This window comes from Ictidomys tridecemlineatus, unplaced genomic scaffold (assembly GCF_052094955.1).
Source record: "Ictidomys tridecemlineatus isolate mIctTri1 unplaced genomic scaffold, mIctTri1.hap1 Scaffold_88, whole genome shotgun sequence".
NCBI lineage: Eukaryota > Metazoa > Chordata > Mammalia > Rodentia > Sciuridae > Ictidomys > Ictidomys tridecemlineatus.
Window position 1 is genome coordinate 596,950 of NW_027526121.1, and position 24,710 is coordinate 621,659.

At 58.4% G+C, this 24,710-nt stretch overlaps 1 protein-coding gene and 1 pseudogene across 16 annotated transcripts in view; one reads left to right on the forward strand and one right to left on the reverse strand.

Moving 5' to 3' along the window:
- The window catches only part of LOC144374793 (nucleolar complex protein 2 homolog), a 41,244-nt gene extending 40,816 nt beyond the window's left edge, over window positions 1–428 (forward strand). For all 16 annotated transcript variants that reach the window (XM_078037550.1, XM_078037554.1, XM_078037563.1 and 13 more), the window contains one exon: window positions 43–428. Coding sequence is in view for 1 of the 16 variants with exons in the window: in XM_078037561.1 (XP_077893687.1) it covers window positions 43–149 (107 nt within the window). In the remaining 15 variants the exon portion in view is untranslated. The remainder of the gene's footprint in view (window positions 1–42) is intronic.
- LOC144374794 (sterile alpha motif domain-containing protein 11-like) lies at window positions 210–18,266 on the reverse strand (annotated as a pseudogene).
- Between the last annotated feature and the right edge of the window lie 6,444 nt (window positions 18,267–24,710).

The following is a 24,710-nucleotide window of genomic DNA, read 5'->3' on the forward strand; positions in this document are numbered from 1 at the left end:
TCCCAAAAAGCAGAATTTATGTAGCCTTTTCTCTCCCTGCAGATGGAGGCCCAGACGCAGAGGTGGGACTGGACCCTGGTGAGCTGTGGCAGCTGGCCCAGGGGCCCCAGGATGAGCTAGAGGATCTGCAGCTCTCGAAGGAGGACTAAGGGTCTCCTGCAGTGCCCCAAAGGCCCTGAGGCCAGTGTCTGTGCAGCAGGAGGGCAGTAGACAGTGGACAGGGCTTTATTGTCACAGCACGACAGACCAGATGAACCAAGAGCTGTGCTGACCTGGGCAGCAAGAGCCAGCCCTATGCAGGAGGCTGGTCCTGCTGCCAGGTCACAGCAGCCTGCTCCAGAGAGGTGGCTCCCTGGTTCCTCTACTCCTTTGTCTTTGGTTTGTCTGTGGACCTCTGCACTCACCCCCAGAAAGTTTTTGAAAACTCATTCAGTCCTTTTAAGTCACATTTTTTCCTTTTAAAAATTCTTGGTGTTTCTGCATCCAAAACTGAAAGGGAGAAAGCTGTGGGGGAGGTACCACTGCATCCTGTGCTGGGTCTGTGGGCAGCCTGCTGGCCAACTCAACACAGAGACTGGGTGGCATCTGGGGCCCCTGGGAGTATTGCTGCTGTTCCATTCTCTGGCTTGGGTGAGGCTTGGCTAGTGGGTGGGTGGCTCCTCCCATAGGGGGAGTTGGCTGTTGGTGGGGACAGGGGCTGCACTCTGGAGGTAAGCTCCTGTTCAGGAGCCTGCAGGGTTGGCGGCTGCAGAGGCAGAGCCACAGGGAAGCTGGCCATGTAGAAAACTCGGCCCAGGCGCTTGGCCACCTATAAAGAAAAGCCTGGATGGGTGCCTGCCAAGGACATTGGGTGATTTCAAAGAGCCTTTATGCCCTCTGCCCACTGTCCATGTTTACCTGGGCCTGGATCTTGAGGGCGGGCCCCAGCTTCAGCCCCATAGTCATCAGCAGGTGCTCCTCTGTCAGCAGGGGCAAGGTCTCCCCATCAATTCCTTGTTCTCTGAATACCTAGAGAAGGGATAGGGTCAGGCCTATCAGTCCCGCCCAGCAAAGGCCCAGAGAGCAGCCAGGGAGAGTAAACAGGCTGTGTAGCTTTCAGGGAGTGGTCAAATGAAGGAATCCCCTTTTGCTTTGGGCAGGGGCTAGCATGAGGCAGGAGCAGGTGGGGCTGAGGGGTGTAGGGAAGGGAGAGGAGGGCAAGTGACAGGCCCGTTGTGTGCCCAGGTCAGCTCTGCCTCACCAGAGCATACTCCCCACAGCCAGACAAGCCCCCAATGAAGCTGCAGACATCATCCACAGTCCACTTGCTGACGTCCTCAGGGGATGTGGCTGCCTCCCCATCAGCGAAGAGTCCCCCCATGGTGCCTAGGTGTGAGTGGGTGTCACTAGGGCTTTGTTCCTCCCATCCCATACCCCCACCTGTCTGCTGACCTTTGCTTGCCTTAGTTGCTTAGAGACATGCAATCCATGACTTAATATTTTTCGACTGTGGAGGCCTTGCACTCCCTCCCCATGCAAGACCTCCAAGGGTGGCTGGCCTGGGTCTCCACACCCACCTGTGTGGAAGTATGGGCTGACCAATTAGGGGAAGCCCAGGGACAGAGGAAGGGGCAGGGTGGAACCTGAAAGAAGCCCCTTTCCCTCAGTGCTAGTCCCTCCTAGGGCTTGACCTGGGGTGGAGCCCCAGCCCCCTGTCGGTGCTATCTCCAGGTCCCCTCCATCTGAGTCCTTGGGGGGGCTCTTCTGAGACATCCTGAGCCCAGAGCCCAGATGCTGTTGTCTCCTTGGATTTGCTGGGCCGAACTGAGGCAGAACTAGGGCCCCCCTTCTGCGGTGCTCTGCCAGCAAGCTCCTGGGGCGAGGTTGTAGGCTCCGGACCAGAGACACCCTGTGAAGGCAGGGCCAGAAGCGGCGCAGAGCTATGTTTCAGCACCAGCATGGCCCCGCGCCTATGCAGCTCCTCTGTACTGTCTGGGGCACGCAGGGCCACTTCAGGCGCCAGCAGCTGTGGCTGGTGTGTATTCTCCAGCTCTTTTTGGCGAAGCAGCTCCGCGGTCATCTCTAGCCTAGGCCAGGAGTAGTAGGATCAGCTTGAGCGCTAGTGCCACCCACCTCCCCTCCTGGCTTTGGCCGCACCTACCGGGCCAAGTTCTGTTTATGCAGGAGCTCCTGCTGCAGGAGATGCAGAGCATCTCCGCCTGGGGGGGGGGCAGGAAGCTGTACCCTGGGGAAAAGGGACAGACCAGGGCCAAGTGGTCAAATGGTGCTGGCCTGATGAATTGGCCCTCTGCACCACCTTGGTCCATCCTCCACATTAATAGGTGACCTTACAGGACCAGTTTCAATGAGCGTGCCCATAGGACATAAAAGACGTGCACACCTGCCTATTCCTTACCTGGAGTCTGGCACAGAGCCGATGGCACCCCCAAGAAAGGGGGCCTGAAATGGGAGCCCAGGGCGATGTGGGGGGCATTCTGGGGCGACAGCAAAGGGGGCGGCTGCGACAGCTCCCTGCGAAAGGCAGGACTGAGGGGCGAGCGCGGCTTGCCCGGCCCCCTCCGCGCCCCGGATTCCTGTAACCACCTCCAAGCGCATCCCTGTCGCTGCTAATTGCTGGCCCTGCGGGCGCTCGATGTGCTGCTCCTTATGGCTCTGGGTCGAGCGCTGCCCCCGCTGGCGACGCCAATTAATCTCAGAGGAGGCGCTGACCCGGAGGGCGGTGGTGACTGCAGAGGTAATTACCGGGCGGGGGCCCTCCTCCACACCCCCACCCCATAGCGGGTCCGCGCTGCAGGGGCACGAAGCGTAATTAGCCACAATCTGCAGGCAGCGGCAGCTGCAGACGCAGCGCTTGGCAGTGGGGGACAGGGGGTGCGCCTGACTGGAAACAGCCCGCTGGGGGGGGGAGGGGGGGCATCCCTGAGTGCCTCCCTGCTCTCGACTTCCAGCCGCTCTGCCTTCTGCTTCCCCAACCTCAACCCCCTTCACTGTCCCAGAGGCACCTGGATTTTGCTGGATCCCAGTTGCTCAACAAAGAAACAAGAGTGACCCTTCACATTCCTGCCCAGGGTTCTTGGCACCCAGGTACATATTGCCCCGGAAATGTTTTCCTGGGCCTCTACCCAGCTCAGCCGGCCTCAGAAACTTTTTGCCCAACAGACCCTAAACCCAAAGCAGGCAATACCCACATGACTGTGCAGCTGCAATCGGGGAGGAGTAAGTGGGTGGAAGGTGCAGGCTATGGGGCCTGCAGAAGTCAGATACCAAGCTCCAGTACCTCTCTGAGAAGGAAGGGGCAACAGCTGGAGCTGGAGCCCTGTTCTCCCGGTGCTGAGCCAGACCCTGCTTCTGGCGCTGACCTGCTGTGGATGAGGGCAGGTGAACTTCCAGGCCACTGGGATTCCTCAAAGTTGCAGCTGCTACCTCCTGCCGGACCCTCAGGAGATCTGGGGGGTGGGGGGGTCGGGGATGGGCAACAGCAGCGACCCTGAGGCCCAGCCTTCCCTGGTCTTCTCCCCTCATCCTAGTGAGCACAGGACACTGGCCCAGGGGAGCCCAGGAGAAAGGGAACCAGGGGCCCACTTCCACACCATCCCTGCTGTGTGTCAGCCCTGATGTCAGTCACTGGGGCCAGAGGAGCAGCCCCAGGGAAGGGGAGACAGGTTTGCAGGAGGACCTGGAAGGAACGTGAGGTGGGAGGAAAGCCCAGTGCTGGTACCCAAGGCTGTGGAACCTGAGGCTGGAGCCTTGAGGGGAGGGACTGTGCACAGATCCATGAGAGCATAGAGTTGTTCCTGAAGGTCACTGTGACATTTCCAGGAGTGGGTCTCCAGACTCCACCAGGTGACCGCCTCCTAGATGGGAGGCAGGAAACTGAACCTGTACACGTGGCCACACCAGCATACGCCAACATCCGTCCACATCGGTCATCCAACAGTGGTTGCATACAGTCAGCATCCAGCAAGACCACAACAGGCCCATGCATACGCATCCTTGCAGGCACACCGGCCACAATCTCTAGACTCAGGGACGAGCAGTAGTTTGATGCACTGTGCTCCTGCCCAGGGTCGGGCCTTCAAGTCCCCGCCACTCCCCTTTGCGTAGGCTGAGCCGCCGCCTCTTTATAAATTAATTACCCGAAAAGCAGGGGTGGGTCTGCCCTGGGCTGGGTGCCAGCCCTCAGAGCCTAGCCCGCGCAGCCGCCTGCATCGATCCCAGCGGGGCCCGCACCCCGGCCTCCAGTCCCCGGTCGCAGCTATTTGCAGCCGGCTCCTAGGCTGGGCGGCGCGCACCATGATTGACAGCAGCACCATGGCGGCAGCAACCACGCTCCCTCCCCTACATAGGCCAGCAGAGCCGGCCCCAGGCAGAGCAGGGAAAGCAATTAAAAGGGAAGATTTTAAAATTATTAACATTTGGTGAATTATTCAGACTCTTGGTGCCTTGTGCAAGGAGAGGAAATCCTGCCCCTTCACCGCACCCCATCCACTTCCTACCATAAAAGCCAAGTTCACCTAGCAGGAGCCTAGCCTGTGAGGCTAGAGTGCAGCTGGCCAGGCATCTGACTGCTCCCTGGGCTATGACCACAAGGGACAGAGCAGACCCAGTGAGTGGAGAGGGGCAAGAGCGTCATCCCAGCCTCCAGCTGGGCCTCTCTTGGCATCCAGGAGGCCATGGTGGCCAAACACAGCTGCCTCTTAGTCCTGTCTTTCTGGGAGGCTTGCCCCCCATGCAGGACAAAGATCTGGCACTATTTCAATGTGACCACAGGTCAGCGTCCACTGACTTAAATTTGTGCACCAACTGCTGTGGGAGTCAGGAGAATGGGCACAGACCACAGGGTCTCCTGGATAGGGGGCAGGTAGGCTTACTCAAGCCCCTACCCCTTCCTCTCACCTGGGCTCACCCCTGAGTAAGTTGTGTGCATGCCTGGAGGGGAACCTGAGAATGTGATGAAAAGTGGGGACTTGGAACAAGACCTGGGGCAGCCAGGCCTCATCGCCTACCCACAAAGGGCTGGGGGTCACTGACAGATCCAATCCTGGTCTTGATGTCAGCAGCCAACCCTCTTCTGGGGTGGAGAGGCAACTGAGAGTGTACACAGGTGGGGAGGGCACATACCATGGCTGGGGAGGCCCAGGTGGTAGAGACGCTGTGGTTCCTCGAAGCTGCCAGCCTCACTGAGAGCTGAAACCAGCCGGCCGTAGTGGTCCTCAGGCGCCATGCTGGGTCGCAGCTCTGGCAGCAGCAGAGTCTCTGCATTGGGGTAGCACATAGGGAGGGGATGTTCCTTGAAATACTACCCAGGCGGAGAGGCAAGTCGGGAAGGCACACCTCACCCTAAGCCTAAGACCTTCCACCCCTGCTACGAAACCCAAGTCCCTCCTCTGTGCACACCTGCCCCTTTTGGAAGGTCTAACAACACTTCCAAGCACTCAGTTACTGCTTCCTCCTCCAGTGACCTGTCCCTCCTCCCTGGGTTGGGCTCCCACCTCGAGGGTACTCAGACTCAGACTCGCTTCGGGCCTTCTTCTCTGAAGAGCAGTCACTGGTGATGTGCGGGGAGCAGCCCAGTCTCTTGCCTAGCAAGCCACCTGCAGAGGGTGGAGTGAGCCACACCTAGTCTCAGGGACTGGAGGAGGAGGCAGGGAAGACCAGGTGGGGAAGACCCACCCCTGCCCCAGCTCAGTCTAGTGAGCCCCAGTCCCCTCCACTCAGAAGCATCCTGGGTGCTGCTGGGCAAGGCCTTGCCAGCCCTGGGTCCCAGGCTTCCACCTGGTGAGCCCAGCTGGCTGGAGGATATCATGACAGGTATGGAGCAAGGCAAGGAAACAGGGCAGCCCTGACCCTGGGCCCCAGGCTGCATTTGAATAGAAATGATGGGTGCGACACGTGACTGTGACTGTGTCCCCACGGGTCTCTGGCTGCCCCTGACCAGCCAGTCCATTCCCATGTGTGCTCATAAGCCCACCTCAGCTTTTCCTGGAGAACAGAACTACCTTCCCTTTCTGAGCAGGGTTGGGGTGGGCTGTGCAGGTGCTGGGGAGGAGAGTCAGTCAGGAAGGCACATGTCACTCCCCACACCAGGGGTGTGCTCAGGGGGGTCCTCCTCTCTGCACCAAAAGCCCAGACCCTCCTCTTTCCTGCACTCAGCCTTGGCAAGCACACACCTGCCCAGCCAGGCTCTGCGCTCCAATGGTCACCCCTGGACAGCTGACCTGCCCTACACAGACCCTAGGTTCCTGGATCCTGGTCTGTTTATTCCTATACTATCCCCTCTACAGATCACATCTCCACATCAAAAGCTGCACACAGGGCTGGGGATGTAGCTCAGTTGGTAGAGTGCTTGCCTCACATGTAAGAAGCCCTGGGTTCCATCCCCAGTACTATAAAAATGAAATGAAAATAAAAGCCACACACATCTATAGGTCAGTCTCCAAACCTGTCCCTGCACCCCCAAGCTCTGCTACCTCCTGAGGACCCTGACATCAGGGGGCCCTGCTGATAGCAGGTCATCATCCTGGCCTCCAGGTCAGACTCTATTGCCTCTGAAGACCCAGGGTGGCGGGGATGAGGGCTGCTCCTTGTGTAACTCAAGCCTTTCATGACACCTTGGTACTTGGGGGTCCCCAACCTGTGCCCCCAGGAAGCCCTGCTGTCAGCTCAGGAGCCTAATTCCTTTTCCTTATTCCTTTAATCTGTCATTTTTATCAGGCTAGGAAAGTGCGGTGGCAGCCAGAGCATTGATCAATCTCCACATTACAGCTGACAGAATGGTGCTAATAACTTATTGATCTCAGCCACCTCACTGCCACTGGTCTAGCTGGCTGGCCCCAAGCCCTGCCCCAAAGACAGGGGGCAGTCCCCACTGCCTGCATGAGGGGTCAGGTCAGACAGACCATGTAGGACAGATGGAGGGCACTCAGGTGCACATGGGCATCACGAGCTGCATGTCAGAGTCCAGCAAGCAGGAGGGCACCCTGAGCGCACCAGGCAGGGAGTGGGTCTTGCAGCCTCTCTCCACACCTGCTGCCCATCTCCTGCTCCCTGTACATGCTCAGGGGTCAGCAAGGGTAACCTCTGCAGTCTGTTCCCTGTTTCAACAGTGGCGACTCCCACCTCCTTGCTGGGCTTCTCTGCTCCTGGGGAGCTTGAGAGTCACAGCTTGAGGGAGGTGATACTGGGGTTGGAGTGCCCCGCAGTGAGACCCAGCCTTGTAGCTGCCTTGAGGAGACTGCATAAGCTCAAAGTCACACCTGATGTAGGCAGTGACAGGAGGCAGACACACGTACCAGGGGTGGACCTCAAAGTCACAAGACCTGCGCTGAGCTCCTCAGTCCTCTGGGATCCTTCCTGTCCAGGGCCCAGGAAGCTTTGGCTCGAGGGACACCCTCTTGGGCCACAGGAAGGAAGTAGACATGGTGACAGGTAAAGACCTCTGCAGGGCCCAGAGGAAGCCCACGGGGAGCTGTAGATCTGGCAGGTGCACGCGCATGCGCACACACACACACGCACACACACACACACACACAGCATCCTGGCTGCTATGTACAGCATGTGACCTGCACTCACTGTAGAGTGCAGAGGGCTACCTGGCAGGGTGAGCAAGCCCTGCAGGAGACACACAGGGCACATGCAGGTCTGTGTACCTGAGGAGGTTGTCCATAGGCAGGAGAGGGCCTGCTGCCTCAGAACATCTCAATCACTGAGGGTCTCCCTTGGCTCCGCCCGATCGATGGGGCAATTAGATTTTACCAGCCTCTTGCTCAGCCACCTCCAAAGCAGCTCCAGAAGCAACCCCCACCCCATCCACAAGGGCCTTCTGGGCTCATGGGGGCTCTGTTGGGAGTATTCAGGGTGGTGGGTGATGCCCACCCTGCTTTCCCAGAGCAGTAGCCATTGTCAGAAACAATCCTGTCCAGGGTCCATGTGACAAGGCCCCTGAGGTCAAGTTGTGCCCACTCTCGGTGGTGGCATCTTGCAACCCCTCATGACCTGCTCCGTGGGAGACTGCCTGGGTCCCCAAGCTGCTCTCTCCCTCTGAGTTCCTGTTGCCTCCAGGAACCAGATCTCCTTGGTGGCCCTGGAAGCTCCTGGGCCAGCGCCCTCTTGGCCTACCTGAAGTGGTCCAGGATGCAGGGGATGGGCCCTTTCCCTCCCAGGACCCCTGAAAAGCAGGACCAGGCCGACATGCCCTGTGGGTTTGGTGGGAGGTGGGCATTGGTGGGAGGTGAGCTCTGGAAGGTCTTTGCCTGTGCCTGTCTTGTGAGGAGGGGGTGGCTGGCCTCGAAACTCCAAGCCCACCCCAGCAGCAGCCACGCTGGAGCCGCCCTTGGCCACCAGTCTGCCTGACTGGCTGAGATTAACACAATTACCATCACATAGAGCCCCATGGGACAGCCGGCCTCACACCTCCCGCCTCCTCTGCTGGCCTCCCTGGCTGCCCGCCAAGGCTTCCAGAGCTTCTGAACAGACACAGGGAGGGTGGCTGTCCCTAGGCAGAGCTGCTGTGGCCCTGGCAGCCCCATCCTCGCCCTCAGGACCCAGGGGCTTCCTCACCTGTGGGTCCCAAGCCAACCTCCACACTGCCTCTCTGGAATTCACAGCGGCTCTGGTGCTTGGGCATAACGAGGTGATGGCTTCGGTGCACACTGGACATGAGTGTGGGAAGGTCAATGTCCTGGCTGCAGCAGAGCAAGACAGAGGATGGAGCCATGAACCTTGGCAGTGCAACCTGATGAGCATGAGTACAAGGGTGCTTGGGGCTGAGGACAGCATGCACTGAGCGTGGTGATGTGTGCTTGGGCTTGGGATGCCACACCTACGCACACTCAGCAGGCAGGCCAAGAGAAAGCAGAGAGTGGCACCTGGACCCCACTCCAGCACCCAGCTGGTCTGTGCAGAGCCAGAGCAGCCCCTCCCACCTTCCTCTCTCCAGAGAGGCAGTGCTGTGCTCGGCTCCCTGCCTCAGAGGGAGGACAGGACGGCCTGCTGTCTCACAGGACAGACATATAGAGAGCACACTGTCACCCATGTGCTGCCAGCTCTGAAGCAAGCACCTGGCACGTGCCACTTTGGTTAAAACTTGCAACACCCTCTTGGGGCCCTCATTTCTCCAAATCAGGAAACTGAGGTTCAGACCAAAGTCCCATAGATAAAAAGATCTGCCCTGGCCGGCTCAAGACACCTGTGATCCCCAGGGTGCACCCAGGGTGCACTCAGGCCTGGCCTTGGAATCACCCTACATGTGATTCTTTGTCCCTTCTCCCTCCTGCTGAGCCCTCACCCACAGCCCCAGAGAGAAGAGGGAGGAGAAAGTGGGGCACCCTGGGGTTATGTGAGCAACCCCATCAACAGGGAAGGAGGGGACAGGAAGTCAAGGCCAGCCAGAGCAGGGACAGGGAAGCCCAGTGCCCCCAGCAGTGCCCTCCGGGCCCACCTGTGGTGGAGCAGCCTCTTCAGCAGCACTGACACTAGCAGAGCCTCCTCACAGTGACCTAGGAACCGACCCTGAACCTTATTAAATAGCCCCCAGCCTGGGCTGGCAGGAGCCAGGCTAATCCAGGGCCAGGCCCTAAGCAGATCAGTTTCAGCACCAGATACCCTGGGGCGGCCCCAGAACCCCTAAGAGACCCAGATGTAGGTTCTCCCCCACCCCATGAAGGCGGGAGGAAGGTAGGGAGTAAGTACTTTATGGGATTAATCTCACGAGGCTCATCCCCCATCATCCTCACTGATTTGGGATGTTGGAGAGAACTGCTGTCCTCAGCATGGGGAAGGGGCCTGGGATGGCCGGGTACAGGGCTGCAGCTGCCATGGAGCTGCTCCCCACAGTGCACCGGACACTTCTTGCTTCCAGGGACTGGAGAGGTGAGCACAGTAATTTCCTGTGAGCCCTGGCCTGGACCCCCAGCAGCACCTGCATCTGGGACCAGCCTCAATGACAGCGATCGGCTCTGTCTCACTTGGGGGTTACCCGGGCTCTTGAGGTGCAGGCCGATGGGGGCCACCCTTGGCTAGACAGGACCTGCCCTTGCATTCCACACCCAAGTCCCTGCCTTGGGGGTTCATTCCTCAGGTCCCAAGATGGGCCAGTCCTGGAAACCTGTTCTGGTCACTCAGTTACTCACTGAACAAATTATGCTGGGTTCATTTTAAAAAAATGCCAAGAGACTCACACACAGGCTGGAGAGTTGAGAGCTCTGCACCTGTCTTCACAGTGTGGGGCCACTACACACAGGCAAGGCCTCAGCAGGCTGCTGTGGCACGTGGGGAGGAGACTGGGGCATGGTCAGGAAGGCTGCAGGGAGGGTTGTGAGGAGGCCAGGAGAAGGGTGAGACCCGACTCCCCCCTGAGGGCCTCCCCACCCCAACTCTCACGTAGCCTTCACCAGCTGGGGGCCCTAGAGGGTCAGGGACCTAGAAGGCCCTTCTTGCCAGCCAGGCTGCACTGGCATCACAGGGCAGAGGGCCCTGGGCCTCTGCTTGCAGCCAGCAGCAGGCATCCCCAGCAGGACTGGTCAGAAGGACGAAGAGGACAGACAGATGCAAGAGGCAGACAGACCAGTGAAGAGTGACAGACAATGGGGATGGACAGACAGTCGGGATGGGACAAACACAGTTGGTGACCCAGTGTGAGGCAGCTGGCGGTCCACAGCCCTCCTTGTCCAGACACTGGGGGCTGTTAGCAGACGGGATATGATGGGCTGTTAGTCTTCTGTGGTGTGCTCTTCTCCAGAACTGTAACCTTCCCTTTAATGAAATTCAGAAAGTCATCCTTGCCCCTCTGGATCCTCTGTGGGACCAGGGTCTCCACTAATGCAGGCCTGCTTCCTCTCAGGCACAGCCCAGGCTGCAGCAGCCAGTACTGGTGAGAACTCAGCATGGGACTCCTGGGGCCTCCCCGCACCCCAAGGCCAGGTGTACCCCAAGGAGGTGCAGGTCCGGAGGGGAGGCACAGCCATTGGGTTTCCCTGCAGGTCTTGCTGGCAAATTTATCCTGTATCGTCCAGAGTAAAAGGCTCATAAAATGTCATCAATGTTCATGGCGGTTCATAAAAATGATCAGATGAGCTGGCAACTCCAAAATGAGGTGGAAATAAGTTTAAAGATGTTTTTATTGTAATTCAGCTCCAGGATCCAGACGTTCCTGAAGACATAAATAATGACACCTCTGGCAGAGATCCAGGACAAGCTGCCTTCCTGCAGCTGGGCTGGGGAGGCCAGGCACCCACAGCTTGAGTCCCAAGAGGCTTTCCCTGCCCTTGGTGCCCACTGCTCCCCATCAGGCCTTCCTGTGGTGCTTCCTTTGAAGCTCTGGGGAAAAACTTGGCCCCAATAACCAGAAACCAGCCCCTGCCCCTTGGGAGCAGGAACTGGGTCCCTGACACCTGACCTCCTCTTGGGGGCTTCTTTTTTATCCTCTATGTCTTGGGTTCACAGGCCCCAGCCTGTTTCCATAACCCAAATCCATGTGAGGAAACCCCAACCTGCCAGGGTCCCCAGAAGGATCTTTCCAAAACACAGACCTGGTCACTCCCTGCTCAGGAACTTTCTGTGGCTGGCTCAGCTTGGAGAACAAAGCCCAACTGGTCCAGCGGCTAAGGTACAGACCTCTTAGCATCCCACTGAGCAAGACCTGCGAAGTTCCCATTCTCCTCCCTTTCATCCCATCCTTCATCCCTCCACAGCTTTGCAGACCACCTTTTCCCAGTGAACTCCTATGCATCCTTCAAGAACCTGCTCACACATCACCATTCTCCCTCCTGGTGGGTCTCTGGGAGGGTGAGAGGTGAAAATCACAGCCTCATCTTAGAGCTGTTGGGCTCCAATGGACAGTCCAGTGGTGAGGGTCATAGCATGCTTTTTCTCCATGGGTGGGCTGTCTAGAACCCTGCCCATGCTGTTGAGGCCTGGAACAAGTCTGCACTTGGCTGAGATGGGCCTCCTGATCTCAGTTGGGCACCATGCCACCTACCTTCCAGGCCACGTAAGGACACACATCCAAACCAGCCTGGCAACTGCATGGCCCACACTGGCTCACACTGACTGGGACAGAGGACAAGACAAAAAACCATGGGTAGAGGAGGGAGGCAGGGTGGGTGGGACCAAGGAAAAATGGCAACAGCTGCCCCTGCCCAAGCCAGGCTCCTATCTGCAAGATGTCTCTCGGAAGGAGATGTTCACATCCCAGTGGGTGTGGACTCTACTGGGAGAGAAAAGATGGTCAGTGGCTCCACTACTGGCACAGAGACAGCAGCGGGGTGTGGGACTGACTCTTAACATCCCACCAGCCAGAAGCCAGGGCAGTCATGAGGGCGGCACCTCATGCACAGTTCAACCTGGTGGCAACTTCCACTGAACAAACCCAGGGCTTGAGATGCTCTGGCCTCCCAGGGATGAGGAGGAGGAGCAGGCTGAACAGCCCTGGGCAACACCAGGCACCACAGCCCCCAACATCCTTACTCACAGACACCCCACTCCTAAGTGCTGGCAGGACGAGGCCCATATCAGGAAACAAATTTCTGGGAGGTTGTGGGTGTCAGCCCAGGTGGGTACTGGACCTTGGGTCTCTCTGCTGGCCAACCTCTACCCAGAAGTGACCACGGCATGGCTGAGGCAGAACAAGGTGCCCGGGCGCCAGTTCAGGAGAGAGGACAGCCTCTGCCTGTACCCCCGCCCCACAGCAGCATTCCAGAAGACCCCTGGTCTTGGTGCCCCCTTCCACAGGAGCCTGAGCCTCCCAGCCCAGATCTGGAGTAAGTACCTTCTCTTCATGATCCGGACGTGCGGATCATCCTCCTGCTTCAAGCCTGGCTGCCGTCCACAGGCTGGGCCACCTCCATCACTGTCACCATCACTGGCAGAAAAGCTGGGGTTTCGTTCCTTTTTCAGGAGCGTGCAGGGGGCAGGGCCACTGTCCTTTTGTCCGCCAGCCACCCCCGGTTCTGAGCAGGAGGAGGAGAATGTTAAGGCTGAGCTAGACATCAGCCTCCTGGGCCTGGGCCAAGGCCCACAGACCTCATTGCTCCAGGCACAGCCTGTGAGGACAGCAGAGTGTGGGCTGTTCTGCCTGCCCAGCCTGAGTGTGGGTGCCCACCCTGTGGCAGGGAGCCCTGGGGATGCCTGAGCTATGACCCTCAGCTCCTTCCCTGGGTCCCCAGAGTCTTCTGGGATTGTGCATACAGCCTGGGGCAGGGATCATGGGGATGGTCCTGGTGGGTGTGCAGTCAGGGAGCAGGTCCCTCTCAACGTGTCTGGCTGACATCCCATCTCCTCTGTCAGTCCTGAAAACTTACAGCAATATCAACAAGCAAAGTCACTTTTCTTTTTCTTTTGCAGTGCTGGTGAAACTAGGGCCTCACAAAACACTCTGCCACTGAGCGGCAGCCCCAGTGCCTCTTTGCTATTTTGTTAGCACCATGAAGAGCCCAGCTCAGGGGAAGTCTGTCTGAGACTGCTGGTCCCTTGTAATCTGCAGGCCTGGGAGCCACAGGCCACCCGAGAGCACTGACAGCCCCGACCCTTTGTTCCCCAGCCCTGATGGTTCATTTCTCTCCTCAGCGTCCCCCCTGCACCATGTGTAAGTGCGTGGCGCTGTGTATGCTCAAGCTTGGAGCTCTGCACCCAGCTCACACATTTCTGCACAGAGCAGTGGACATGAGTGTGTGGCCCTAGTCCTGGCATTTCTCTACCCTTCCTGGCTCCAGGTCCTGCTGCCCCAGGGAAAAGAAAAAAAGTCATTGATTATTTTCCAGTGTACAGAGGTTTTTTCTTACTTGGTTAAGAGGCTGCTGGCTCAGAGGCTGCATGGGCTTTCAGAGTATCTACTTTCCTCTCCTGTTGAGTCCTCCCATTGCCAGAAAGAGTTGATCCTCACCACACCCATGAGCTTAGTGAGGAAGGGGTCAAGGAGGGTCCCTGCCTCAGGTCATCCAGGATCCTGAGGTGGGCTGCTTCCCTCTGTAACATGGTGAATGAAATAGACCCAGCAATATAAGGGCACAGTGGCATGGGGCCAATGGGTTTTCAGGGCCAGCCCACAGGATGACAGGGTCCAGTGACAGCAGAGCGCAGGGAGACGGCAGTGGTGAGTGCCCACCTATGCCTTGGCCTCTGTCAATCCATAGGTTTGGTATCATTTTCAACACCCCTTGGCCCATGGCTCTGCCTTGTCCAGCCTGCCAAAGCCCAGTGGCAGGCATCTGGAGATGAGCTCTGCCCTTCTCTTCAGTCACCTTTCAGCCTTAGGTGAAATACTCTCATGAAAAGAAAAGGGGTATTTTCTCAAAGCCACCTGCTTCCCCTCTTTTGTGGCAGAAATACTCCCATCCAAACAGAAAGTAGAACCCAGACTAGGAGTAAACATCTCTCTGCCTCTCATCTGTGGGAAGAGAAGAGGGGGACACAGAGTCTATAAGACTGCTACTTGGAAGGGGGCCAGGACCGGCTGGCTGGGAAGGAGCCCAGGCTATATGCCAGTCTTAGCCCCAAGAGGCACAGAGCTGGGCACAGGATCTTCCAGTCCCTGGTATGCCCTGAAAGCACCCTGGAAGGTTAGGTCTGGGGTGGCTCTTGGGGGGAACTCTATGGGGGAGCATGCTGAGAACCCAGATGGCCACTCTAACCCTGCCCAAGGATGGGGAACACATGCCCCCCCATACATCGGAGACTTAGCTCCCCACTGCTCAACAGATTTGAGAACCTGGCTCCTAACCAATAATTGACCCCTTCTGAAATGGTGAGAGTGGGTTCCAGCATGCACAGTCACATGCACACCATGCTCTACCCCTGGAGTATCTGTGACCATGAAGTGCACACACCTTTGAAACTGGCCACAAGGGTGGGTGGAGACAGCCTCTGTGCACCAACAGGTTGGGGCTAGAAAGGGGATCCATAGAGATACCTCCAAGGAAGCGGCCAGGCACAGAGAGGCAGGCAGGCCCAGGTCTGAAGCGCCCTTCACTCAGGGCAGGAACCAGGGAGCTTCAGAAGGGCAGCAGCTCCATCCCTCTCTGAGCTTCAGATTGCCACTTGAGGTGATGGCAGATGTTGAGCTCAGGCCACCCTCTGCCCCTCTCTTGTGGCAGGCCTCAGGGGTGGCAAGTTGGAAACTGTGGGGCACTCCCATCCAAACAGAAAAGAGAACCCAGACTAGTCTGAGGTGGGCACCCAGAGGATCCCGTCCAGTTCCAGCTGCCTGAAGGGGTGCCATGATGGAGACGGACTTCAATCTTTTGCCCAGTAGGTATGTGACAGCAAGCAAAAGGTGTTTCTGCACACCTGCTTGGGGAGCTCTTGTACAGGTGCCCTGTGCTCCTGTAGACTCAAGTGTGTAGGGCGGGCGGCTTGAGGCTGTGACTGGCAGACCAGGTGTGGGCTGGGCCTGTGGCTCTCCTTCCCCTGCCAGCATCCATGTGTCCAAGGTTTCCCAGCCTGCTCAGCGTGCACCCTGCAGAGCCCACGGGGAAGCCAGGATGCCCCACCACCCAGTCAAAGTTAATCAACCCAAGGTGGCAGCCTGGGCCCTCTCAGGACCACTGGTACCTCCACCCCTCCTGCTCCTTCCTGTAAGAGGGGACTGCTGGGTGGACCTAGGAACAGCAGCCTCCACCCCCCATGTCTCTAGAGGTACCCCACAGGGGGAGCTTCCTCTCTAGAGGCAATTTCCTTTTCAGATCAACCCTCTACTCCTCACTGCCTGGAGTCTCATACCTGCTCCCCAGGCCAGTGGGGAGGCCAGAGATTGTCTACCCTGGGTGGGGTTCTTGCTCTCTGGACACCTACAGGAAAAGACCCTGCCCCAGCCAGGCTCCATGTCATGGACCCTCCGAGGTCCAGAACCTTGCAGGGCAGCACTTCAACATTAGGAGCACCAAGACACACACCACTCAGGCTCAAGCCTGGGGATAACCCAGATGTGCAACCTGGCCAGCTAACACTGTTAAAAGAGTGTTAACACCTCAAAAGAGTCCTGCCCCAGCACCCAGCACCTCTCTCTGCTGAGCCAGATGACTTGGTGATCTCCAGACCTGGGACAGGGAAGTCCCCAGGCCCAATGATTGACAATAACAGTGGGAAGACCCTGGAACCTTGAAGGCTGGAGTAGTAGCTCCAAGACACCCATGAGGGAGGCTGCTCAAGAACAGGCAGGACCCGCCCTTCATCCAAACAGAAGAGGATCCTGTGACCCAGGATTCCCACCCATTCCCAGGGACGGTCTGGAACAGCACAAAGCAACCCCACCCACCCCATCTGCCCTGGGAGGATTCCCTCCAGCCTGCCCAGAGGGCTGAAGTTAGGACTCCCAATCTTAGAGATCACCAGGTTCTCAGGGGAGTCCAGACACCCCAACCCAGCTTATTCCCAGGTCTCACCACAGGCGAGGATATTCGACAGCCCGGGCAGTCGCAGATTGGAGGATACACCTGCAGAATTCCCTTGGACATAAGCGTCTTCAGACTTTTTCTTGTGAGGAGAGCCGAGCAGAGCTGGTGAGCGGCAGTCAGGGCATAGATGGAGCCTCTGGGGCGCAGTCACCCGCAAAGCCAGTCCCCACTCCCGGAAGGTGTATGCAAGGCACACCAACCTTCCAAATCCACTGTCGTCCAACTTCAGAGCCTGCTGCCCGCCCCACCCTCGCGGACGAAAAGGGGATCTGCTGGGCTCTGAAACTCAAATCCTGGGCGAGGCCCTCCCCTGGTGGAGGGCGGCTTCCTCTCAGCCCTGGCGCCCCTCCTCCTGCCCCACCCTCTCTTAGCCGGTCCCGCCTGAACTGTGGCCAGGCAGTGGAAGGTCGAGCTGGGGAACTGGTGAGCGGCAGTGCGGTCGCGACCCAGGCCTGCGTCAGTCCCCAACGCAGGAAAGGGCAGCCATTGCGGAGCCTGAACTCCTAAACCAAACGCTACCGGGTCCCAAACTTCCCAAGACCCTCACCGCGCTTATCAGGTGGCCCGATCTGGCCCCCAATGGTGTATTGTCGCACCTTTGGAGTCACCATCCAAACGGGCTGCTCCAGGTCTCGCTGACACTGTTCCAGCTCCCCGCGCCCACGCCCCGCCCCACTCCCGCGGCCCTACCTACCCGCGCAGCCCCAACCAGTGTGCACTCGCACCCCGGCCGCACGTGCACCTCTCCACTCGAGCGGGAACCAGTGGCTCCGAGCCTGGGGAGGGAAGGCGTCCCTCCCAACACGTCTCCCGACTTCCTGTAAACTTCCTCTGGGCCTGAAGGCCCAGGGGCTTCACAAAGACCTGCCGAGCTGAGGGAGCGTCCGCTCCTGCGTAGCTCGGGACCCCAGCACTCTGTGGCCCGTACTGGGAGGACAGTGGAGACCGAGGTCGCTCTGCGGTGTCCACTGAAGCAACCGTGCGGGGGCAGGCGGGGTGTGTGTGGGTCCCTGCCGCAGCTCTGGAGGTGCAGCGCCCTCTCTGGGCCAAAACCAAGTCTCCCCAGTGGCAGAGCGAAGGGCTCAGGGCTCGGACCCGCGGGTCCCAAGTAGCGAAGGAGAGGGACAGCGGCTTGCGCCCCCTCGGCAGCCACACCTTTGTGGCGGATGCTGCGCTTCCAGTCCTTCGCCGTCTCACAGCCGCTGACGAACTCGTTGGGTGTGAGCCACTCGCCGCGGTGGCGGATGGACGGGCCTTTGCTGCCCTGGCAAAGTTTCCGTACCTAGAGCAGAGCACGGTTGGCGCCGCACTCCACCTCGATGCACGGCTCACCGTTGTCCAGCAGCGGCTGGAAGTCCGCGGCCGCGCGAGGGCCGGAGTGGTGGAGCCAACAGTGCTTCATAGCCTGCAGCAGAGGCCGGCAGCGAGGCGGCCGGGGGCAGAGCTGCCGCGGCGGGCAGTGGGGCCAAGTAGCCCGGCAGCGGAAGCGGAGGCAGAGGCATCGCGGCCAGGGTCGGGTGGAAGGTGGCCAGGGCCAGGTCCTCGCGTCCCGGGAGCTCCTTTTTGACCACCGGCATGGCGCGCGGGTGGCCCAGCAACCGGCTCTCGGTCGCCGGCGCAACTTATTTTGGCCCTGGCTGGAGTTGCGTCTCCGCCGGCCCTGAAGGAGCCTGGCCGCGCTTCCACCCCGCCCGCTACTGCGCCCTGGTACCCGAAGCCCCCGCTGCCGCTGCCGCGCCGCCCGCCGGGCCGCCCCCATCTGCTACCCGGCCTGCTGGAGGGGTCTCGGCGGACCCAGACATGGTGTGGCCGGAGCTGCTATTGATCACAGACCGACTCGCCCTCTGCCGCAGGTGCCCTGGGCTGGCGCTCAGTGGGGCGTCGGAAGTCCACTGGAGCCGCGCCCTGGGGCAGTCCTGCTGCCAGCTGTGCTGGGCAGTGAGGAGTCGCAGAGTCTCCAGGCCCGCTCCCCGCCCTGCCCGGGGGTCCCAAGCTCCCGCCCCGCCCCACCCTGCTCCCCAGCCGAGCACCCGCGTCCACTGGCGCGGCCCGCCCGGCGGGGACTTGGGAGACTCCCACCGCAGCCGCCACAATTTGGCCCATTCAGGCGGGCGCGGGCTCCAGCGGGGGGGGGGGGGGGTGCGTGAAGGTCGACTGAGTTTGTGAGGCGGGACAGGGCTGCACCCCCCCCCACCTCGGGTCAGAGCAAGGAAGGGAAGGAGACCAGATGGGGCACCAGGTCACTGTTGGGTCTCAGGCTTGAGTTTGGGACCCCCTGTGGGGCAGCTTGGTTGGTGGCTTTTACCCGGGTGGATGATCCAGCTTCCCTGGCCCTTCCAGTGTGTGAGCCTGTGGCTCTGGGTAGGAGTGTTTGCAGGGTGCTTCTCTTCGTGTACAGAGTGTGAGGTTGTGGATTTGTGGAGAGTTTGAGTTCTGTGCAAAGGATAGAAATTTCCTGTAGTGCCTTTGTTCACTCTTGAGGGTTTTATTTTTTTTATCATCATCCTCATTTTATAGATTGGGAACCTGAATCAGAGAAGCCAAGGAAGCTCCTGATGACACACAGCTGTTTTAAATCTAGGATGTCTGCTTTCAGGACAGTGTCAGCCATGGTGTGGGGCAGGAGTAGTTGACTGAATCAGAGTGGGGATGAGGAAGGTGAACAGCTGGCAAAATGAGTGCGCACACCACTACATTCTGTCTCCACTAGGAGGGGGTCTGAGAAAGAGGCTTCTGATAGTCCATGCCCACCTAGGCCTTCTGGGGGCAGGTCAGTCTGCCTTCTGGTTAGCCCCCCCACCCCACACACCATTCTGCATGAACTTAGAGTTTCTTTTTAGTAAAAGAAACTGAGAACTGCCCTGGAGCTTGGAGCTGGTTAGAGTGACTTGTCTTTGGTGTGTCATGTGAGATGCACCAGAAAGTGGTCTCACATCCCAACACAGAATCCCAGCCCTGTCCCTGACCCCCTGAGACACTCCAGCAGGGCATCCCTGGGAGCCTCAGGTGGACCACAGGCCTGTTTGCACAGCGCCTTCTAAAAGGGGAGGGAGGCCTGGGTGGGAGTGAGAGACAGCTCACCATCCCCTTCTGGAGCAGACACCAGCCCAGCTGGGCTTGGAGTGGACCAGTTGGTGACCACTGTGCTTCTGTTGCCAACTCACCCACAGCTAAGGCACCAGCAGGGCCCACACTGACCTGGGAGTGAGGTCTGGGTGGGATGTGCTGTGCTTAGACCAAGAATGTGGCATGCCTGTGCCCCAAACCTCCCTCCTGCCCCTTCAACTGAGGCTACTACTGGTATATCATCTGCTAGGGTCTGAGGGGCCAGGTGGGAACGTGGCTTACCCCTCCTTTCTTTATTACCCTGGGGCCCCTCACCCCCTCCTGCAGCCTGGACACCACCCCCTCTTTCTCTAAGGCACAATCTGCCTCCTAAGAGGCCATCATGATGGTGGGTGGGCGTGCCATACTGGGAGAAGGCTGGCCCTGCGTGTCCACTGCCTGGTGCGGTAGCCCTGACCCTACTGCTGAGGACTGGGGCTTCTCATGTCCACCTCCACCAGTCCTGGCCCTCACTCCATGGTTTGAGAAAGCACAGGCTCACACTGGTCCTGTGGAGGTGGGAGGGCTCCCTTCTATCCCCCCCTGCCCGACCCCCAACCCCCAGCAGGTTCATCTGGCTCAGCATGTGTTAGGAAGATAGGAGGACCTCTCTTTGGGTTTCTCTGTTGTCTGGGGACTAATCTAAACCCCATGCCAGTCTTCCCCAGGATTTCTTCCTGAAACAAACCCGAGATCGTCCAAAGCTGGGGGACCAACACCTCACCAGCTTCACAGAGGGGACAATCCCAGGGTGGTCCTGGGAAGCAGAGTGTCTGGCCCCAGGATGGGATCCTCACCCTTGACCTCACACTCAGGTACATCTGTGTTCTGGTCTGGGGCACTGGGCCTCACCTTCCTCTGTGCTTCTCAGGCAGAAGCCAAAGACTGAATTTTGGCTCCAGAATCGTCCCAGTCAGGCAGTCCGGACCGGCGGGTAAGACCGCGGCAAAAGCCAAAGCCCCACCTCCAAACCCGCGAGGCCCCGCCCGCCCTCCACTAGGCGCCACACCGTCGCTGCTCCAGGTTCCCTGAGCTGGGCCCTCCGCCGCTGGGCTGAGGCCGGAGCCGCCTCTGCCGCCGCCAGCAGGGGGAGGAGGGTCATAAATAACCCGTGGGCAGCGGTGCAGACGGTGACCCGAGACGTCCTGGGGGAGTGCGGGGCGGCCATCAGCACTTCTGCCCCCAACCGCACTGCGCCAGACTTGACCCATCCTGGAGTGCCTGCCTCTTAAAGCCCCCTTTTTATCCATTCCTTCATCAGTCAATCAACCATTTATTGAGCGCCAGATGTGGTGTAACCCCAGGAAGAGACTACCCAGAGAAGGGGTTGTGGGAAGAGAGATGCAGAGGAAGAGTGAGAGCACAGGTGTAGAGCCCGAGGAAGTGCAGGTGGCCAGAGTCCTGGCCTGCCTCCCGGCTTCTCTGCCTGAGCTCACCAGCTTCTTCAATGAGGCGGGTGCTGCATGGGAGCGCACCCAGACCCACTAAGAACAGGGGGACATGCAGGGACTGAGCTTATGGGCCACAGGTGTGGCTGACACTGAGCTCATAGGAAGCACACCTGTGTACACAGCTGCCCAGCCACCCACAAATGCATGCATGCTCAAAGACATACAAAGAACAACCACAGGTGTGTCACACCCATGACTTTTTGTGTGCCAACAGAGTAGCTACTGAGCCTGAATGCATCGGACAGGTTCATGGAGCACACAAATCCTCAAATGCTTCCCACAAGCACCAACACAGACAGGATGTGTGCTAAGAGATACAGATCACAGATATCCCGAGACTAGGACTTGAAACACAGGCACAGATGGACCCAGGTCCACATGTTCACCTGCCAAGGCAGGGTGTCAGGCACAGGTGACACCCAGTTGGTTGCACTATTGGTCTAGAAAGAGTTAACCTGGAAGGTCAGGGGTTAGAGGTTAGCCAGATGAGGCTCCCTCAGACATTCCTGCAAAGTAGCTAGAAACTTCAGGAATGTGGCCTTTCCACTGCAGATTGGATGCGGGGGCAGGGTGCAGTTCTCTCCCTCATGGCTCAAATTATTGTAGAAATGTTGTGCACCCTCAGGGCCACCAGACCTAAGTAGCACACAGGCCTTAAGTGCAGTCTCACCCATTCCACGTCCCAAGCGTGTGTCAGCAGGGGTGGAGTGAGGGGCCCCATGTGCTCATGTGTGTTAATGCTGTGTGAGGGGTGTTCGTGTGCTTATGTGTGCCTGCCCTGTCCTCCTGCCATTCACTTTAGCTGACACTCAGCACAAATACGGTGTGAAGGCCTCAGAGACCCGTGTTCCTTACTCTGGGAATCTGGGCCTTCATTGGTCCAGCCCAGCAGTGCTGGTTAGAGTTCACTCTGTGTACAATTCACAGGCCCTGTGAGCCCTAGGGCCAGAGCCCACCAGGAAGTCCTGATAGGGGCACTAGGCTATGCTGTCTGCAGAGCTTTGGGGCAGAGGTCATCCCCAAGTGGGGAGAGGAGTGGGTACAGGTGGGGTCTCTGCCAGACTGCCAGGTGGAAACAAGAGGACATCTGGGCAGTTCCTTCACAAAGAAAACCTTGGGTGGGATGTGCTGAATCATCACGGATGGTGCTGGAGGGAAAAGGAAAGGGCTAGAAGGGGTCAGGTGGTCAGCTGCTGCTCTGACTCATCTGAGAGCCCCCTCAGCTGTTCAGGCTGCAGGGTGGATTCTCAGTGCTGGGGTAGTGTCTTTCCTGACACACCCTGGCACATGGCAGGTACCAGTGTCTTAAGGACTGCCCATGGAGCAACCCAATGTGGCCATGGGTGGATCCAGCTCATACCCTGATCTGGTACCTGCTGGGCTCTGGGCTCTCTGAGCCATTCCTAACTTGACATGGCTACCCTGTCCCTGGGCAGCACCATTGGCTGACTGCTCCCCTCTGCTACCACCTGCCCTGGAATCTCTACATACCTTCCTGTCCCCAGAAGCTTATTAAGAGTTGGACTACAGATCTGGGAGGCTGAGGCAGGAGGATCACAAGTTTCAGGCCAGCCTTAGCAACAGAGCCGGCAATGTAAGCAACTTATAAGACCCTCTCTCTAATTTAAAAAAAATTAAAAGGGTTGGGGATGTAGCTCATTGGTAAAGTACCTCTGGGTTCAATCCTCATTACTGAAAAAAAAGGGTACTGCCACAGGTACCCTCTTCATCAGAGAGAGATACCTGAAAGTCTTCTGCTGAAGAAGCCTAGGTAGACATCCTTGGTCTTCAGCAAGCACTGCCCAAGCTGGAAGGTAAGGTTAGATCTAAGGGTGCATAAGTGGGATGTGGTGCTGTTCTGAGGACCCTGCCACTGACACAAGGGTGAGGCAGAGTGCCCACGGACACACAGCGACAGGCAGTGGTCACACCATAGAGGGTCTGAGATCCTGCAGACCAAGTGCTGGCTGCCTGAGATCTCCTGATGCTTATCCATGTTTCTCCTGTGAAGTGCCTTCTCTGTCCACCAGCGAGGGCTCGTGGGGAATTTTTGCTGTCTGGGCCCCACAGGGCAGGATTCAGGCCTAGGAGAAGCAGATATGGAAGCTCAAAATAGAGAAAAGTAGTCAGAGTTGCCTGGTAACAGCCTTGGCCTTCTCCTGGGTAGAAGGACACAAGAAAAAGCTAAAGGCCACCTGCTGAGAGCCTGACCACTGATGGTGGCCCAGGTGCAGGCCGGTGTACCAGATGCCCCCCAATGTCTCATGTCCTTGCCCCAGTGTGGCCTGAGTCAACCTGCACATGGCATTTGGGGTGGAGCAGTGGTAAGTGTTCAGGAACAGAACACAGAACAGCAGCATACACTCAGGTGAGTGACAGGGAGCAGTGGTGCACACACAGGTGTGTACCCGGGGACAACACGTGGGTGTTCAATGCAGAGTGCCTGACGTGGAGCATGCTCCCTCACACAGCCCGAGGCTGCCCAGTTGTCTGGGGCTGTCCCTTCAGTGTTTCTTCATGCTATAATACTGTCACCTTGTGCTCAGTAGGTCACACCTCTGAACCAGCTGCATCAAGAAGAGGGCATGGGGGCTGGGGAGGGGGCTCAAGCGGTCATGCGCTCGCCTGGCATGCGCAGGGCGCTGGGTTTGATCCTCAGCACCACATAAAAATAAAATGAAGATGTTGTGTCCACCGAAAACTGAAAAATAAATATTAAAAAAAGGAAGAGGGCATGGACACGTGAGGCCCCACCTGGAGGGCCAGCAGCCCCTTCATCAACACCGGTGTCTTTGTCATGTCGGGATTGTTGGAGGTAGGAAGCTTGGGTGGACCAGATCACTGTCCTGGCTTCCTGATGTATAGACCGAGTCTGACTCCAGGCTCCCATTGCCACCCAGCCCCAGTCCTTGGGGGGCAGGTTGACAATGACATCCTTTGAGGTGCACTGGTGGCTTTGTGCATGGATGTCCGGTGAGGCCCTCTGGATGTGTAAGTTCCTATTCCTGACTAGCCAGGCTCCCCTGGGACCATCTCATCTCCTGCACTGTGTGAGGGCAGGTGGGGCAGCCCTGAGTGCTGTTCCCTGGGACCAGGACTCTGCTGCTGAATGGCCATGACCCCAGCTGTGGCCCCAGTTGGGAATGTGTTGAGGCCCTGTGCAGAGCCCAGATGCAGAGGCTCATGACCTGATGATAGCCACCTGGAAGGAATGGTGCACACATCTGCAGCCGTACTTCACCCGTCTGCATGAACGGTCAACACAGGGCCTTGGGAACCCAGGCAGGGCTCATCTATGGCTGCTCACTCCAGTGGTGTGTGGGCATTTGCAGGCCAGGTCCAGGGGCTGCCCAGTTCCCTAGAACCTAGCCTGTGATGGCAGGAGGGACTCAGGGCCCTGGGCACCATCTAGCCTTCTGAACAGTGCAGTTCCTACTCCCACCCCAGCCCCCACCTGCAGCACTGAGGCCGAGAGTAATAAAACACCCACCTCACAGGAGACAGCTTTATCTTGTTGATCGGAAGTCTGCCAGCCCAATTTATGATGGGACATAAGATCTCCAAATCTGAATTTATGTGCCGGAGTATAACGAGAGGTCAATGAGATTGAAAGTGGGCTCCTGAGAGGAGCTGGCAGGCTCACTCCCAGGTGCTGTAAGGAAACTTCACAGTCTTTGTCCCCAACTCCAGCCTGGCCAAACAGGGAAAGGACCGCCAAGGAGAGCCCTGCCTGAGAGGCATGCCGTTTGGTGTACGTGGGAGAGAG